Raw genomic sequence first — 17,422 nt, forward strand, 5'->3', positions numbered from 1 at the left:
AGTCTGCTACCTACCAGAGTCCTGGTGCTTAGAATTTCCTCGCAGCCCCAGGCAGCCTGGGCTCCTGGCTCACGGTCTCTTTCCCACCTCCTTTGAGAACGGGAGGAAATGCTCGCTGTCTCCTTCCTGGAGGAGCTGCAGCCTGTGCGCAGCACAGAGGGCGCCAGCTTGGTTCCGCCTCCCCAGATCCCGAGTCCACGGGAGTCCCAAGGACCCACCCATGGCTGTTTCCTCTCTCAGGGCAGGCCTCAGTCCCCCAGTGCCATCTGCCAGGGCTCTGACCTTCAGGGATTCCTCCAAATCTTCTTGGACCTAGTCCTCCCCAACCCCAGGCCTTGCAGAGGCCACCCCCGTGGCCCTCGGCCCCAGCCCCCTCAGCAACCTGGTTTGCCTGGGCTTAGTGACCAGAGTAAGGCAAGTCTGAGGGAAGGAAAATGGTTTGCAGGATGAAAGTGCTTTAGAAATTCCAGGCCCAATGGCTGTCAACAGGAGTCTCCTCTTGGCTGAGCCAAAGACGCCACCGAAGGAGAGAATATAAATCATTTCAAGTTGTGTTCAAAGTGCTTTTAGGGTTGGGGGAGAAGAATCTGGGTCTGGAAGCCAACTCTTGAGTATCCACTTGGGGGGGTCTGTCTGCGAGAACTGTTGAGTCCCGGGCCAGCTTCTCCCTTCTCCCCTTCCCCGGCCAGTGAGGGTTCAGGGAAAGGAGACTTGTTTTGACTTTGGGCTGAGTTGGGTGTGTTTGGGGGTTAAAGCTTGAGGGGAAAGTCAGCCTCTGCATGCAGCATTCAAGAGGCAGACAGAGGTGGGTGGCTTCTGCCCCACCGGCCCGCTCCTGGGCTCAGCTGACCACCGCTTTGGATTGACGGCCCTTGGGGGTTAGGTGTAGACTGAGAGTCATTTTCTGCTCCTTGGACTTGTCCTGGGAAGAAGGGCTCTCCTCCTTCTGAGACCTCCCAGAGATGAGGTCAGGCTGCTGTCCAGAGCTTCCCTCTTCCTCCACCCAGATGCTGCCCAGGGAGGAGCTGTACTGTCCCCCCATCGTGGTCAAGGTCATTGATAACCGCCAGTTTGGCCGCCGGCCCGTGGTGGGCCAGTGTACCATCCGCTCCCTGGAGGGCTTCCTGTGTGATCCTTACTCAGAGGAGAGTCCGTCCCCACAGGGTGGCCCAGGTAGGGGAGGGGCTCTTGACTGGTGGAGGGGGCGGGCAGGGGGTGCTGGGGCAGGTGGGCTTCCCAGCTGAGACACGTTCTGAAGCCCTCCTCTTACCTGAATGAGAATGAATTTTGCCCAGCTGACGGGAGGGAAGGGCGGGAATCTTGTCTTCCTCAGGGCATCATCTGGCCCCAGGCTGGATCCTCCAGGGAGTGGGGGTCGATGCTGTGGTAAGAGACCATGTGGAAAAGGCCACAGGAGAGGGAGATGCAGGGATCAAAGGGATGAGGAGAGAGGGAACTGGGGAGACGGGGAGTGTGAAGGATGATGCTGGGAGAGGGAAGGACGGGGGGAAGAAGAGGAAGACATGAGTGAGAAGTGTGGTGAGACCCAAGGCCGAGTCTCACGGCTCGGGAAGGGTGAGTCCCCAGGGGAGCCCCTCTCAGGCCTGGACACTGCTCTCCCTTCAGATGACGTGAGCTTACTCAGTCCTGGGGAAGATGTGCTGATTGACATCGATGACAAGGAGCCCCTCATCCCCATCCAGGTAGGAAGGGTCCCTGGGGACAGACACTGGCTCCATCGAGAGCCGCCTGGTTTACCCTCTCCCCCCGCCTTGCTCCCCTTCCTCATCACACAGCCTCCATAAGGCACTCTCCCATAACCTGGTGGCTGACACTTGACAGATGGAGGGACCCAGTTAGGAGATTTCAGCCTGGATGGGAGCAGGGCGGGGGCTTGTGGGAAACCCTGTGGGTCTACCGGGCAAGACCCAAAGCATCTGAGAAAAACGGCCCTGCACCTTGAAGGCCACGTGGAGGGCTTGCCCCTGGCGATCACCAGGAAATCAGGTGAGAGGAGCAAGAAAGAGGGAAGGACAGGGTGAGGAGTGACTGGCAGTCTCCGGGGTGCCCAGCCCCATTGCTAGGACCTTCCTTGGGCGGAGATTCATCTATGGGCTTGTGCTTGGTGGCACCCTGGAGGCAGCTTGAAGGACGGGTCTGTGTTCAAGCCAGTAGTCCCTCACACCCCATCCCCTCCACCTGCGGGAGGGAGTAGGGGCAGGAGAAGGGCCTTGCTGCCAGGGTGTCCAAAAGGCAGTCCTTTGCTCTGTGCTCCACCTGGTGAAGTGAAACTTGCTCTTTGTAACTCTTTCCGACTCTTTGTGACTCCATGGACTATATAGTCCATGGAATTCTCCAGGCCAGAATACTGGAGTGGGTAGCCTTTGCCTTCTCCAGGGATCTTCCCAATCCAGGGATCAAACCCAGGTCTCCCACATTGCAGGCGGATTCTTTACTAGCTGAGCCACAAGGGAAGCCCCTTCCACCTGGTGACCCAGGCGTCAATGCCAAACAGATGGCAGGCGAACTGTGGCATCTCTTACTGAGGGGGGATCACTCTTCCCACCTTGGGCTCTGGGTGGCTGTGGGTCCTGTATGGCTGGGCCCACCCAGCCTTATCGCAGTGGAGACGGACACGGACCTCACTGTGAGCACCAGCCTTGAACAGCTCTGTTCCATCTGCTCCAGGTTGTCACCCTCCTCTTGGCTTTGCTTGACTCTGGCTGCCCCATGGCACCTGGGGCTCCCAGAGCTTCTGGGCTGCCTAGAGCAGAGCCTTCCAGCCTACGTAGAGTACGCATGTGTCCTCAGGCCCACAGCCTATTTATTCACTAGGGAAGGGATGGCATTTTGGAAGGGTTCAAATTTTTTAAACAATCAGTCAAATATTAGCCTTGAGAGCAAGAGGACAGCCTTGGGTACTGGGTCAGTCTTGGGGTCCTCAAAGCTGTCCCTGAGATGTGCTTACAGGGGCTTCTGTCTGACATTTAGGGTGAATTTCTGCTTCTTTCCATGTACTCATCTCTCACTGTTTTGCTGCTTCCAAGGGGATATTGCTGGTGTTCAGTCCTGGGCCACACTGCAGCTGACACAAGAGCTTTATAGTTGCTCTCAAGTGTCACAGGAGCTAAGCATCCCCACAAGGTCCCAGCTGCCCACTTCTCCCACCTCTCTGGCTCTCCAGGACCCCACCCCACCACCCTTTCTGCTGGGGACACCTCTGGCCAGCACCGGTCACTCAAGACTCAGCCTAGGTGAGGTCATCTCCTTCTAGGATTCTGCCCTGGCTCCTTCACTTCTTCTGCAAGTCCTGTCTCTATCTGGGTCACTGCACTTGCCTTAAGTCATGCTGATGCTGCTTTAAATGTTAGCATGTTTCCTAGGCTAGGCTCAGGGCAGTGAGTGGGGCCCATTCCTTTTTGCGTCCTCAATGCCAGCACAGGGCCTGGCTTAGAGGACGCGTTCGAAGAAAGTCTGCCTGCCCAGATGGACAGATGGATGAGTGGATGGATGAGTGGATGGATGCATAAGTAGATGGGTGGGTGGGTGGATCCTGCCTACTCTCTGTAGGAGCTTAGGAGGAGCTTCTCTTGCCTGGGACACCCAAATGGAAATTGCAAATACACAGAATTCAGCTGCACTCAAGGCCTGGGTGGGTGTTTGTAGCTGAATGAGGCAGATAATTAGCCCCAAGCTCGGTGCCCAGCGCCGGCTCCCACCCCTCAGCGGGCTGTCTGAGTCTGTGTGGGGTAGCACAGAGCTGGCCCAGTAGGATTTCCGTTCTGTGTGTGCTGCCCTTAAAATGTCCACAGACTCAGATGGGGAGGCGCTGTGTCGGGTCCTGCTGGCTACAAGCACAGCCAGAGGCAGACAGTGAGTAGGCCCAGGCTGGACGTCCTCCCGGCGTTGACATGAGTGAACCGGGGCCGGGGTAGGAGCCAGAGCAGGGTCGGCACTCTTTGTGGGAGGACACGGCTCACGCTGCTGGCCAGGCGGAGGGTGGGGCTGGCTCACAGGTCCACAGGGAGAGGCGGCAGTGAGCTCCGCCTGCTCTGGTGGAGGAGGTTTGGATCCTGCCCTCATCCAGCTCCCTGTCTGATGGCGGAGGACACATAACCTTATTGTCACGGAGCCCCAGGCCGGCAGGGAGACCCGTCCCAGTCTCTAGGGAGCCCTGTCTTGATGGGGTCTGATGGCAGCTTCAGGAAAAAGCAATTCTGTGTCGCGCTTTTCTCTGAGATCACTGATCTGATTTGGCTGGTCCAGAAATCTTTCACTGACTCCATCTTGCACACCCCCCATGCAGGACTTGGGAGGACCGGGGCTGACTCAGGACACCGTGGGTTCCAGACCCAGTGGTTTTCCACATAGTTCTGGCTGGGCTCTTGTCCCCTGTCCCCTTCCCCACTGCAGGTAGGATGGAGGGCCCTGGTCTCTGGGGACTGGAGGAACACGAAGTCTAGCAGAACTGGGACTTTTCTGGCTCCTGTTTGTCTAACCTGTGTCTCCAGGCCAGCTTACCATTCCCACTGTGACACAGCCCTCCCACTGTGACACAGCCCCTCGGCTGTGCTCACCAGCTGGGGCTGTGGACCCAGCAGAAGGCTCCTCCCCAGCTCCAAATGCTCTCTTAGCACATCTGGCTTCTGTCTTGGTCCCTCCTGTCTCCTTGCTCTGTCGCCCCTTCTTGGCCAAAGAACTGTCTCCCCATCATTGCCCATTTCCTGGGATGAGCTGCACATGCTAGAAAGTCCCAATGACCTGATGCTCAGGTCACTGGGTTGCCCACCACGGCTGAGTGTTTCTCAGGTTTCTAGAAATCTTTTGGTCTGTCAAGAGTGGCCAGTTCTGGAGATGATCTGAAATGGACGTATGAGACAGAGCTGTCCACTTGGCCTTCCAGGGTTCAAAAGTGGGCACCCATCTCTGGGGGTGAGGAGGGTCGTGGCCTCCTGGACTCTTCTCTAGGGCACTGGGATAAGATGAACTCTCACATAGTAACCCCTCAGTGTATTCTCGGTCTGTGCGGCTGTCCTTTGTGTAGATTTCAGAACCGTAGGCTGGGGATGGGGTGGTGTGAGTGTATGTGCGTGGGTAAGTGTGCATGAGAGGTGGGGGGCGGGAGCAGACGTGTGTGCAAGCTCAGTGCTGCTGCTGTAAGTGTCGTGGCCTTGATGCCTGACTTTCTGAGGGCAGGCCAGGGGTGTCCTCACAGAGGGGCTCAGAGGTGTTTCATTCTGTCTAGTGCGCTCCTCAAAATAAAGGATATATTCATTTTTCTCTGATTATAAATATATGTCTGTTGTCTACAGTTGGGAAAATATAGAAAAATAATGAACAGACAGACAATGCCTCCAACCAGGAAGACAATGTGAATGAACCGCTCCCAGCATTTCCTCTGTCCTGTCCTTCTCCCCCCGCCGCATCCCCCACTCCAGGCTGCTCTCCCTGTCTCACTCTGCCTCTGAGTCTGACCCCGCCGCCTCCCCTACTCCAGGCTGCTCTCCCTGTCTCATCTGCCTCTGAGTCTGAATCAGGCTCTACTTTTACCTTCAAACAAACCTGGGGTCTTCGCCTCCTCATCTACTAGTTCTTGTGTTCTGAAGATGACAAGGGGAGGAGAAGTGGTGCAGGAACACACCTGGAGCTGGCTCCCCGCCATTCCCTAGAGGGTCTTGAGGCCCACGTCAGGGTGACACCCCTTGCCTATTCCCCACATCACCCACCTCCAGGCATGGGAGCCGCCCGTCAAGGTGACCCTTTCCTGTTGCTCTGAGAGACCACCATCGGTAGGAGTATCCTCTTGGAGTCTCCAGGGACTTGGGTGGGGGGATGTGTGTGGCCTGAGGAAGGGTAAAGAGGAAGAGAGAGCTCTTGGGAAGTGTCCCCTCTGGTGGGCAGAAACAGGAGGTCGGTACTGTGGATCCATATGAGATGATGAGAGTGATGGCAAAGCCGTGAATGCTCGCTTAGCAGGGACACCAAGATCTGGGACACTGGGCCTGCAGGGTCAGTGTGGACTAGATCATCAGGGGAGCTTCTCTGAGGGGGCTGGTGAGAGGGATTAGAACAGCAGTGGGGAGAGGAGGCCTTTTCTGGTGGGCAGCTGCTGCTGCTGCTAAGTCGCTTCAGTTGTGTCCGACTCTGTGCGACCCCATAGACGGCAGCCCACCAGGCTCTCCTGCCTCTGGGATTCTCCAGGCAAGAACACTGGAGTGGGTTGCCATTTCCTTCTCCAATGCATGAAAGTGAAAAGTGAAAGTGAAGTCGCTCAGTCGTGTCCGACTCTTAGCCACGCCATGGACTGCAGCCCACCAGGCTCCTCCATCCATGGGATTTTCCAGGCAAGAGTACTGGAGTGGGTTGCCATTGCCTTCTCCCCTGGTGGGCAGAGGAGTGGGGCAAAGGCTTGGTGGCAGGCGGTGTGTGTATGTTGACAGTGTGTGTGTTGACTGCGTGTGTGTGATGGTGTACTGAGTGTGTGTGTGTGTGTGTGTGTGTGTGTATGTACTCATATGTGTGTGATGGGCCTGGGAGGCTCTGGGGGAAATGCAGGCTAGTGTGCAGGAGGAGTCGGGAGGCTTGCTCTCCACGGGCGTGGGGTGGGGTGCTGGGGCTGGCTGCTCCCTGGCTCCCGGCTCGGGCTAATTTTGAGCCGCCTGCTCCGGTTTTAGTCTCTGGGACGCCGTGAAGGTGGGAACGTGCTCCCAGAACCGGAGCAGCAAATTATGCCCGGATCCCAAAGGAGAACGTGTAATTTCGGAAGCTGGCGCAGACCTTTGGAGCAACTATGTTTAGCTTTATTTTTTCTCCCTCTTGCACTGGTGAACTGCCGGTTTCCCTCTCACCTTTCTAAAAACGATCTGTATTAAAAATAACAATAAGGCTTCTGTGAGGTTCAGGATGAGAACCAGAGGGGCAGAGCTGCTGCCTGGCTGGGCCAGTCTCTGGGCCGCTGAGGGCTTCACGTGGAGTTCATCTGGTCGATTCAAGGGTCACGCCACATGCAGCCAGCCCCCTGGAATCCTCCAGCGGCGTGGCTGCGTGCCCGGCCGTTCTGCCCTCCTGCCTGTGCTCCTGGGCCTAAACAGCCGAGGGCTGGTTTAGGGGAGGCCAGGGTCCCCCTCAGTGAGGCTCTCTTCACAGATCAGGGAGGGGACTGTGAGTTCCCAGACGACTTCTTCTGTGTTTCCCTGACCCCAGGCGAATGGGTCTCCCCGCACCTTCCTGCCAAGGAAGGAAGGACACTGGGGCTTGGCCTCTTGTGGAGACTCCCAGAGCCCCCTGCCCCAGGCTGCCCCCCTGCCTCCCTCCTGGCAGCTCTGGGTCCCCGCTTGTCTCCTCCCCGCTCCAGTCACTCCCCCTTCACCTGTCTCCCGGACTGTTTACCCTGGCAGTGCTGCTTTATTCACACCTCTGCCCTTCACAACTCCTGTCTCCTCTGCCCACAAGGCATCTCCTGGCCACCTCCACCTAGACTGGAATGTGTCCCCCCAGGACCCCATCACCTCTTCCAGAACTATTTTAGTGGGCCCCCAAAATGTCACCCTGCCTGTAGCCCTGACCCCCACCAAGGCTCTCCTGGACCCCGCAGCCCAAGGATTCGTCCTATAAACTGGATTCACCATACCGTGAGATTGCAGGCAAGGATCTGATGCCAAAGGAGAAGGCAGCAGGTTTTCTGTATTAAGAGGTGGCACGTCTATGAGATTGGTTTGGGGCGAAGTCGTACGATGCCCTGATGTCTGTCCTTGAGGACAGAAGACTCAGAAACCTGCGCTGGCTTAGGAATGGTGCCCAAGCAGGGGTTGGTGTGGCTCAGCTGTTAGGAGAAACCACCAGCGATGATGCAGAGCTTGGTGGATGTCTGAGGTCAGGATGATTGAAAGGCTGGGAGGGCAGGTGAGCGTGGAGTCAGTGGCGCCCAGGGCTCTAAGAAAGCAGGCGGGAGACAGGCATGGACTGAGCCCTCGCGTGTGCCTCACCTTGTCCTCGGCGTGCACAGCCTTCATCTCATCCACACTCGCTGCTGCTCTGTGGCAGTTCAAGGCTTGTGCCCGTTCTCCAGACGGGGATGCTGATGCAGAGAGGTCAGGGTCACGTAGAGCACTGGGGCCAGGATTTGGAGCCATACTTGTCCAACTCCAAAGCACACATTCCTCCCACAGCTTTTGTACCTCCCTGGAGAGAGAGCAGAGGGTGCCTACTCAGAGAGTTCTGCTTCCCTGGGACCATCTAGTCTTCCCTGACTTGGCTTTTCTAATCCTGTTGCTAACCAGCGTGTTTAATTTGTAGTTTGCAGATGGTCTCTCGGGCTTGGCCCCCACTAACATGGCATCTTCTCCATCCAGTCTTCATGTATGTATTGTTTACCTATTTGTGGGCACCTTGATTTCCCCGGGGGGACTGGGTGGGGTTAGGGAGTTAGGAAGGGAGCAGAGGAGGTGGGGGTGGGAGGGGAAGAAAGGAGTTTTCTGAGCCCTGGCAGAAAACAGTTAAGCTGCCCTGTGCAGTAATGGAGGGATGGGGAAAAAGCTAAGGGAAGAGTCTCAGAAACAGATGGGGCTTGGTGCATCCTGGGATTTACCTTCATCCTGCTTCCCTGCGTGAGGGCTGAGGTCTTGGTTGGGATTGCATGGGCCAGGGGAAACAGGGAAGTCTCTGGACCCTGACCGCTGGGATGCAGGACATGAGAGGCCTCTGTGGGCAAGAGGCCTGTGGTACTGCAGAACCCTGGCTGTCCCCAGCAGGTGCTGAGTGCTCTGCTGGGCCCGCAGCTCACACCTGCAGTTCCCGTTAGTGCTGCTGCTGTCCTCCAGGGCTGATTTCCTAGGTGTTATCTTTACGGGTCATGGGTCTTTCCAGGAAGATGGCTGTTGTGTCTAGCTTTCAATATACACTCCCGAAGTCTCATGCTGAGGGCCAAGGGGAGCCCCAGGCCCGTAGGGGGAACCTAAGATATAGGACCTCCTGAAAGTAAAATTTCATTCATGGTGTCAAGAGGAGACATTGCTGTATTGGGTGCTTTATGGCTTCTAGGAGGAGGCAATCTATATTTTAACTGTTTTCTGATTTATCTGTTGTAGAAAATACAGAAAACACAATAAAGTATAAGGCAGGAAAGTTAAAACCACCTGTATTCCTACCAGGTGGAGAGGAACACTTAAGATTTTGATGTGCCTCTATTTATAGATATCTCTTATGCACATTAATACTTACAAAATAAAATCTGAATCTTATCAGACTTTAAAAATCTGAATTTTCTTTTACTTAAAAGTATATCGTAGATGTTTTTCCATATCTTTATATTCTTTACAAAATGCTTGCCTGTCATTCCATTGTGTGAATATCCATAAAGGTTTAACTCTTCTCCCATCCCTGGACATTGAATTTCTTTTTTAAAAAAAGACTGAAAGATTCTGTATTTGTTTTCGACTGCACTTGGGTCTTTGTGGCTGCGTGTAGGTTTTCTCGTTGAGCAAGTGGGGCTCCTCCCTGCCACGGTGCACGGGCTCTCGCTGCAGTGGCGACGGGCTGTAGGGTGTGCGGGTCTCAGTAGTTGTGGTACCTGGGCTTAGTTGATTCGCAGCTTGTGGGATCATCCTGCACCGGGATTGAACCCGTGTCCCCTGCACTGGCAGGTGGATTCTTAACCACTGGATCACCAGGAAAGTCCTAATTTCTTAATTTTTATAACTGTCTTATTTTATGTCCCTTAGAAGAGTTTTTTTCGTTTACTTTAAATAGGTCTAGTGCATTTCTTGTTAAGTCTATTCTTAGGCATTTTATAGCCCATTTTGCTACCCGAATGGAATATCTTTTTTTTTCTTATTATTTTGTCTAGCTGGTTATTGCTAGAATATGGAAAACAACATTTTTTTTTGTATACTTACTTTGAAACAGACTCTTGATTAAGTGCCTTTGTTACTTCTGACAGTGGTTAATTGATTCAGTTGAATTCTTCAAGCAGCTAAGATTGTTTTCTTCAAACAATAATAAATATGTCACTTTCTTTGTAATAGTTTTACCTTATTCCTTTTTTCAGAATAACATTTAGTAATTGAGATGCTAGTGAGCAAATTTATTTAGTTACTGATTCTAATGAGAAATTCTCTGTCATTTTCCCATTAATTAATTATGATAATGATTGGTAGTTTCAGGTAAATATTTTTGATCTTGTGAAGTGAAAGTCACTTAGTCGTGTCTGACTCTTTGCAACCCCATGGGCTATACAGTCCATGGAATTCTCCAGGCCAGAATACTGGAGTGAGTAGCCTTTCTCTTCTCCAGGGGATCTTCCCAACCCAGGGATTGAACCCAGGTCTCCTGCGTTGCAGGCAGATTCTTTACCAGCTGAGCCACAAGATTAATAGCTTAAAAATTAGACATGGGAGTTTAATATTATCCAGTGCCATTTATCAAGATGATCATTTTGTTTTCCATTGTTCTGTTCATACATATATATATTGATACATATAATTATCCTGCATTCCTGAGGTAAACCCAAATCAGTCAAATGGTCGTGGTATTATAACTGACTACAAATGAAGTCTTCTTATGCAGTCAATCAGGATAGGTAGTTGGTTGGCTAACTGAAAAAGTCGGTTTAATAGGAACTCATTAAAAGTCAAATATAAGTACCATAAACATTTTCTTTTTAATCATATCCATGTATCTTCATTTGACAATCATTTGATATATGCCAAGGCCTCTTTAAATTTGAATCTGCTATTGGAATGTTATGTTGTCCTTCTGGTATAAAACACATCTAAAATATATTACTTATTATTTTTCCTTTAGGTTTATTAAAGTTTTTGAGATCTTAATGGTAGGTGCAAAAGAACCTGAATGTGGAGTTCTTTTAATGTTTAAGATCCCCTCACACCTTTTTTTGGTCGCTTCACTCATACTTAATTTTCACCATTAAAAAACATCAATTTAGCTAAATTAATCAATAGCTAAATTAAAAACATCAATAACTAAATTAATTTTCATAGATAAAATGCCCTTTCTTTTAAAATTCAAATTATATGTATTTATAATGCTTATTGATCCAATTACAAAATTAATACAACTGGCATGAGCAGATTTGGGAACAAACAATTCTTGGTGAACATTCGGCTCATCTCTGGGAGCTGCAGTGGGTGAATTAGATTAGCTGCAGGCTTTCGTCTGCTCTGGACCTTCAATTGTTAGCAGAGAGAATGATTGGTTTTTGTTAATCCTGGTTAAGGGGAAGTTTGCAAGGAGAAGTTTTGGTATGTGTTAGTTATTGACTTAGATTTGTCATTATTTATGTAGGATTTTTGCATATTTATTCATATGTATTACTTTTAGGTTGTCTTTGTTAGATTTTGCTATCAGGATTTTAAATGAGTTTCATAAAATATTTTCTGAGGTGTACTCTCATTTTCTGTGCTCTTAAACAGTCTCTAAGAGATGAGAATGATTGTTTAAAGGTTTGAAAATACATGAGAGGGATTCTTTATGAATCTGAATCATGCAAATTGGAAATTGCATGGTATTTTAATAGCCTTGTTTTGTGTATAAAATGTGTAATAATGTGAATCAATCTAAATTTAAAAAATGATTAAGAGTCATGTAATTTAAAAGGTGGTGGCCAAATGAATTGTATTTATGGTTTAGCTGGTAAACGGGATACCTATCATCTTTTCTTGAAAATGGTGGTTATATGATGTGAGTTTTGAATTATAGGAGATCTTCAGGAATACATATTTTATACAATTGGGTAAGATGTGTCTGCTCTGTACTCATTTTATAAGACTGGGCCCAGCATCTATTTTTGGGAGGAGATTCTTTGATCACTTTCTACGTCTTCAGTCAATTTGGTGCCTTAGATGTCATCAGATATTGTTTGTTACATTGGTATGGATTTACACATATTACTATAATAAAAGAAAATGCTACCGTATCTGTTCCGTTTTTTTATCTGTTCATTCCTGATTTTGTAATTTATGCTATTTTATTTTATTTTTTGCTTCACTAGGCTTAATAGCATTTCCTCTATTTTATGGTTATTTTTCATCCAAAGAACTGGCTCTTTAAAATTTTTGATTCTTCTGTGTACTTTTAATTTCTTTTTCTTTTTAACTATTTGCTTTTCTTGTCTGACTGTACTGACTAGGACCATAAGTTTAATACTCTGTACAACTGATAATAGAGAGTATTCTTATCTGATCTAATTGAAAATGGAATATTTATATTTCGCCACCAACTATGAAATTTATAAGCTGAGTGATTATTAACAAGCTAGGAGTTTTTATTATGAATGATGTTACATTTTATTGAATATTCTTTATGGATCTGTTGAAGTGATCATATGTTTTTTCTTTTTTAATCTGTTATTGTGGTGAATTACATTAATAGTTTTTTTTTTTTTTTTTTTTTTTTTTACTGCTAAAACAACTTTGCAGTTCTGAAACTATCTATCCTGGTCATGTTATATTATCTTTTTTCTGCATTGCTGGGTTCAGTTTAACTTAGGAATTTTTTTGCATCAATTTTTAATGAATGATAATGGCTTGGGACTTCTTTTTCTGATACTGTTTTTTTCAGGTTTTGGTGTCTAGATAATACTAATCTTATAAAATGATTTGAGGCATATTTGCTCTTTTTCTAGTCTCTGAATAAATGACAAAAGCCTGACATTATCTGTTGCATGAAGGTTTTGGTAGATTCATTGGTAAAACTGTCTAGACTTAGTGTTCTTCTTGGGGATATTTTAAACTGCTGATACAATTTTTAAAAATGTTTATAGGACCTTTGAGATTTTCTGTTTCTATGTGAGTCACTTTTGGTGATTTATATTTTATAGGAATTTATCCGTTTCTTCCTAAAATTATTGACATAGGATTTTTCATAACAACCTCTTCCTTAAAAAAAAATTTCTTCACCTTCTATTTAGGTTCCCTTTCATTCCTAAGGTTATATTTTATTATTCTTGCCAGAATTTGTCAGATTTAAAAAAATCTTTTCAAAGAACCAATTTTTAGCTTGCTGATTTAGCTCTATGGTTTCCTGGTTTTCTAGCTTCCAGTTGTTTCCTTTATTATTTTCTTTGCTTCCTTGGTGGCTCAGATGGTAAAGAATATGCCTGCAATGCAGGAGACCTGGGTTCGATCCCTGGGTTGGGAAGATCCCCTGGAGAAGGGGATGGCAACCCACTCCAGTATTCTTGCCTGGAGAATTCCATGGACAGAAGAGCCTCATGGGCTACAGCCCATGGGGTCACAAGAGATGGATACGACTGACTAACCCTTTCCTTTGATGTTTAGAGGGCTTGTTATATTTTTAACCTCTTTAGTGCGATGTCTAGTTCATCAATTTTCAAACTTTCCTCTTTTCTAATGTAAGCATTTAAGGCTATAAAATTTCCTCTAAGTATTGCTTTATGCATCCCACACGTTTTGATACGTGATATTTTTGTTGTTTTCTAGTTCTGAGTACTTTCTTATTACTGTCATATTTCTTTTTGACACTTGAATTGTTTAAAAGTATGTTTTAGAAATTCCTAACTTATGTTTGTTCTTCTTTGTGATTTCGGTCTACTTTTTGTTTATATATTTGATGCTATGTTATTAGGCACAATTGTAGCATTCTTTTATCTTCCTAGAGATTCAATCTTTTAATGATATGTAGCAAACCTCCAGTACTCTTGCCTGAAGAATCCCATGGACGGAGGAGCCTGGTGGGCTGCAGTCCATGGGGTTGCTAAGAGTCCGACACTACTGAGCGACTTCACTTTGACTTTTCGCTTTCAAGACAAACCACCACTCCTTGCTTTTTAAAATCTCTACTAATGAGTTTTGCCTTAAACGCTGCTTTGTCTCATGTTAATACAACTAAACCATATTCTCTTGGTTAGTATTTTCCTAATAAATCTTTTCTGTCTTTTTACTTTCAATTTTTCTGTGACTTTACGTTTAGGTATCTCTCTGATGAACAGCAAATAGATGGATTCTTTTTTTATGCATTCTGACATAAACTCAGAGAGTTGGCCAGTCTAATATATTGTGTTTTACTGATATATTTGGATTTATTTCTGCCATCTTGTTCTGTGTCTCTATTAGTCCTACTTTTTTCTTTTTTCTCATTTTTTGTATTGAAAAATCCCCCCATCTTTTCATTCCTTCTTCCCTTTACAGTTTCAAAGCTATACATTGGTTTTATTCCTTTAGTGATTAATATAGAAACTTTAACATGTATCATAAACTTAGCAAAATCTAAATTTAATTGGTATTTATAGCTACTTCCAAAATATTACAAGGAACTTCAGTTCAGTTCAGTTCAGTCACTCAGTCGTGTCTGACTCTTTGCGACCCCATGAATTGCAGCACGCCAGGCCTCCCTGTCCATCACCAACTCCTGGAGTTCACTCAGACTCATGTCCATTGAGTCAGTGATGCCATCCAGCCATCTCATCCTCTGTCAGCATCCCCTTTTCCTCTTAGGATGCTTTAATTCTAGTCACTTACCAATTATGAACTTTTGTTCAATATTTTAGTTCTACCGCTATAAATGACATTTTTAAAATCAGTGTTGTTTTTTTTAAGTAATCTTTTTCTTCTTTTAGCTAGACCCACATTGGCTGTTTTGTTTGGTAGACCAGTCTTCCTCATCCTGGGATCGTCTTTCTTCCTGAAGAGCCTACAGAAATTCCTATAATTAGGATCAATTCATTACAAACACCCTCACTTCTAAATTATTTTTTGGAAGTATTTTTGTTTCACCGTTATTTTGGAACTGCTAGTTTCACTGACACTTAAATCCTGCCGTCACTTTGGAGACCCTATCTCACTGTCTTCTGGCTGCCTTCGTGTTGTTGTCTTCCTGAATCCGAGGACTGTCATTTTGCTTTTAATTAGTTATCTCTTCAAATAGTGCATGTTTGTCATTCTCTCATTTCCTCCTGGAACTGATTCGATCTGTGATGGACCTGCTCTATTCTCCATGGCAGTTCAAATTTATTTCACATTTCTTTGTGTTGCACTCTGGCTAATTTCTGAAGATATGTCTTCTAGTTCACTAACTCTTTTTAAAGACTTAATCAGGATATAGCCGATTAACAATGTTGTGAGTTTCAGGTGAATAGTGAAGGCACTCAGCCACACATATACATGTGTCCATTTTCCCCCACGGAGAAGGCAATGGCACCCCACTCCACTACTCTTGCCTGGAAAATCCCATGGACAGAGGAGCCTGGTAGGCTGCAGTCCATGGGGTCGCTGGGAGTCGGACACGACTGAGCGACTTCACTTTCACTTTTCACTTTCATGCATTGGAGAAGGAAATGGCAACCCACTCCAGTGTTCTTGCCAGGAGAATCCCAGGGACAGGGAAGCCTGGTGGGCTGCTGTCTATGGGGTCGCACAGAGTCGGACACGACTGAAGCGACTTAGCAGCAGCAGCAGCAGCATTCTTCCCCAAACTCCCCTCCCATCCAGGTTGCCACATAACATTGAGCAAAGTTCCACATGTTATACGGTAGGTCCTCATTCACTAAGTCTTAAGTTGCTTCTAAAGGCTAACCCCATCTATTGAGTTTCTAGTCCCAGTATTAATATTTTTATTCTAAAAGTTCTCTTTTTTCCCCCAAATCTGCTTGTTGATTTTTGAAAGTCTCTTATTCCCTTGCCATATTTTTAATGCCTTTTAGTTTTAAACAGTTTTTTTTTCTTAAAATTCTATTTGTGATAATTCTGCTTTCTATTGTCACAACAGGCCTGTCTGCAGTTGTTTCTAACTGACTTTCACTCATGGTGCCTTGTTCATTATGTTTCACTATTTCTGACTGTGAACTCATGTTCCTTGGAACTTTATCTGAGAGTTCTTTGAGGGCTGGATGAAAGTCACATTCTTTCAGGGAGTACATGTGTTACTTTTACCAAATGCCTGGAAATATTACAAATCCAGATTCACTTAAAACTAAATGTTTGGCTTGGGCTTCTTGGACCCCACAGTCAATTTGCATTTTGGCTCCTTATTTCTTTGGCTTTTTGCTTTTTCATTTGCACCCATGTATCTTCTTTATATTCCCATCAGTTCAGCCACTTAAAAAGGATTTTAAACATATATTATTTGTTAATTTAGGTGTTCCCACTTGGAGAGTTTCTCTGGTCCTCCAGTTTGCCATTTTGCTGGGTCTCTGTTAGAGTTTTCAGTTTGACAGTCATGATGTCTTCATGCACATTCTATTTCTTTCAGGACCAGTACTCTAACTTCTTGTTCATGAGACCCTCTGGAGACTTCCTGAGACCATAAATTGACCATTTGTTTTCTTCCATTTTTACTCAACTTTTTAACACTTGCCTTCGTCCTCACATTATCCCCCTTATTTTGAACCTTCATCTTTTCTTCCTGTTGTTACACAGGGAAGTCCTTGCTTGTCAAGTACCAGGAGCTCAGATGGCACTTCCGTTACTGCGGAGGCCCCTTCTAATCTCAAACTCAGATGAAAGGAAGCGAGAAACAGTCTAAAGTTGCGTAATTTTACTTTGTCAGCCAGGAATCCAGCAAGGTGAGAGAAGTAAGAGGGAGAACAGGATCAGAGGCTGTCCTCCTGGGCTCAGCAGTTTGTCTTCTGTGGTGGTGGTGGCAGTCAGATGCTGGCTGGCTAGGTCAGAGTGCAGTTCTTGTGCGTGGACTCCGATATAGGAGTTTCTTAAATAAAGGAGAGCTGACTCTTTCCCAGAAGGGAAAGACCAGGCAGGTGTGTTGCTTTCGGGACGTTGTTATAGTCTTGGCTGTGTGGACCCTTGACGCTGTGAGTTTAGACACTTGATGGGTCCATTTTCTTGGGGCTAGATGCATATTATTCAAGTTTCTAAACCAAGGTTGCCAGTTTATGATTTGACAGTGAAAAATACTTCTGTCTGGAGGATGTGATCTTGGGATCTGGCCTGTGGTCTCTCTAAAAGGCTCAGCAACTGGGAAGTCAAATTGTGAATGGAGATGAGTAAAGAATCAGAATGAGGAGAGAGAGTACTGGGACCTGAAATTGAGTGGGCAGCAGTCCAAAATGGATTGAAACATCCATCTCCAATGGTAGGGACAGCTTTAGTCCCTAAGCTGGGGACCATCCCCCTGGTGATGCTGGTGTAAACAGATAGGAACAGTCAACTCTTACTCTTCTATTTCCAGGACTGATCAGGTTGTTTTTCCCCTGACATAGTCTTTCCCTAGATGTATTAGTACAGTCTACCCACTATGCTTCAGGCTCAGTGTAGAAGCCTCTCCTTGCTCTGAACCACCCCCCCCCACCCCCTCACATTGATTTCATGGTCTGATTCTCTGAGGGCAGCCCTATTTCCCTTACTTCCAAGGTTTGGGGGAATGCTTCATTGCAGCTCATGGATACTGACAAGAATTTATCCAAAGACTTTGAAGCAAAGGTTTTCTGAGC

The 17,422-nt window shown here is 47.1% G+C and overlaps 1 protein-coding gene across 23 annotated transcripts in view; it reads left to right on the plus strand.

The window, feature by feature from the left end:
* The window catches only part of DYSF (dysferlin), a 225,180-nt gene that overhangs the window by 155,581 nt on the left and 52,177 nt on the right, over positions 1 to 17,422 (plus strand). For 14 of the 23 annotated variants that reach the window (XM_086323838.1, XM_086323841.1, XM_086323844.1 and 11 more), the window contains 3 exons: positions 1,008 to 1,173; positions 1,627 to 1,703; positions 8,296 to 8,358. In XM_086323838.1, coding sequence (XP_086179964.1) covers positions 1,008 to 1,173; positions 1,627 to 1,703; positions 8,296 to 8,358 — 306 coding nt within the window. The remainder of the gene's footprint in view (positions 1 to 1,007; positions 1,174 to 1,626; positions 1,704 to 8,295; positions 8,359 to 17,422) is intronic. The other 9 variants (XM_086323848.1, XM_086323853.1, XM_086323857.1 and 6 more) reach the window with 1 other exon arrangement.

The sequence above is a fragment of the Bos grunniens genome, chromosome 11, assembly GCF_055505025.1.
Source record: "Bos grunniens cultivar Pamir isolate PY7600 chromosome 11, Bosgru_T2T1.0, whole genome shotgun sequence".
Lineage (NCBI taxonomy): Eukaryota > Metazoa > Chordata > Mammalia > Artiodactyla > Bovidae > Bos > Bos grunniens.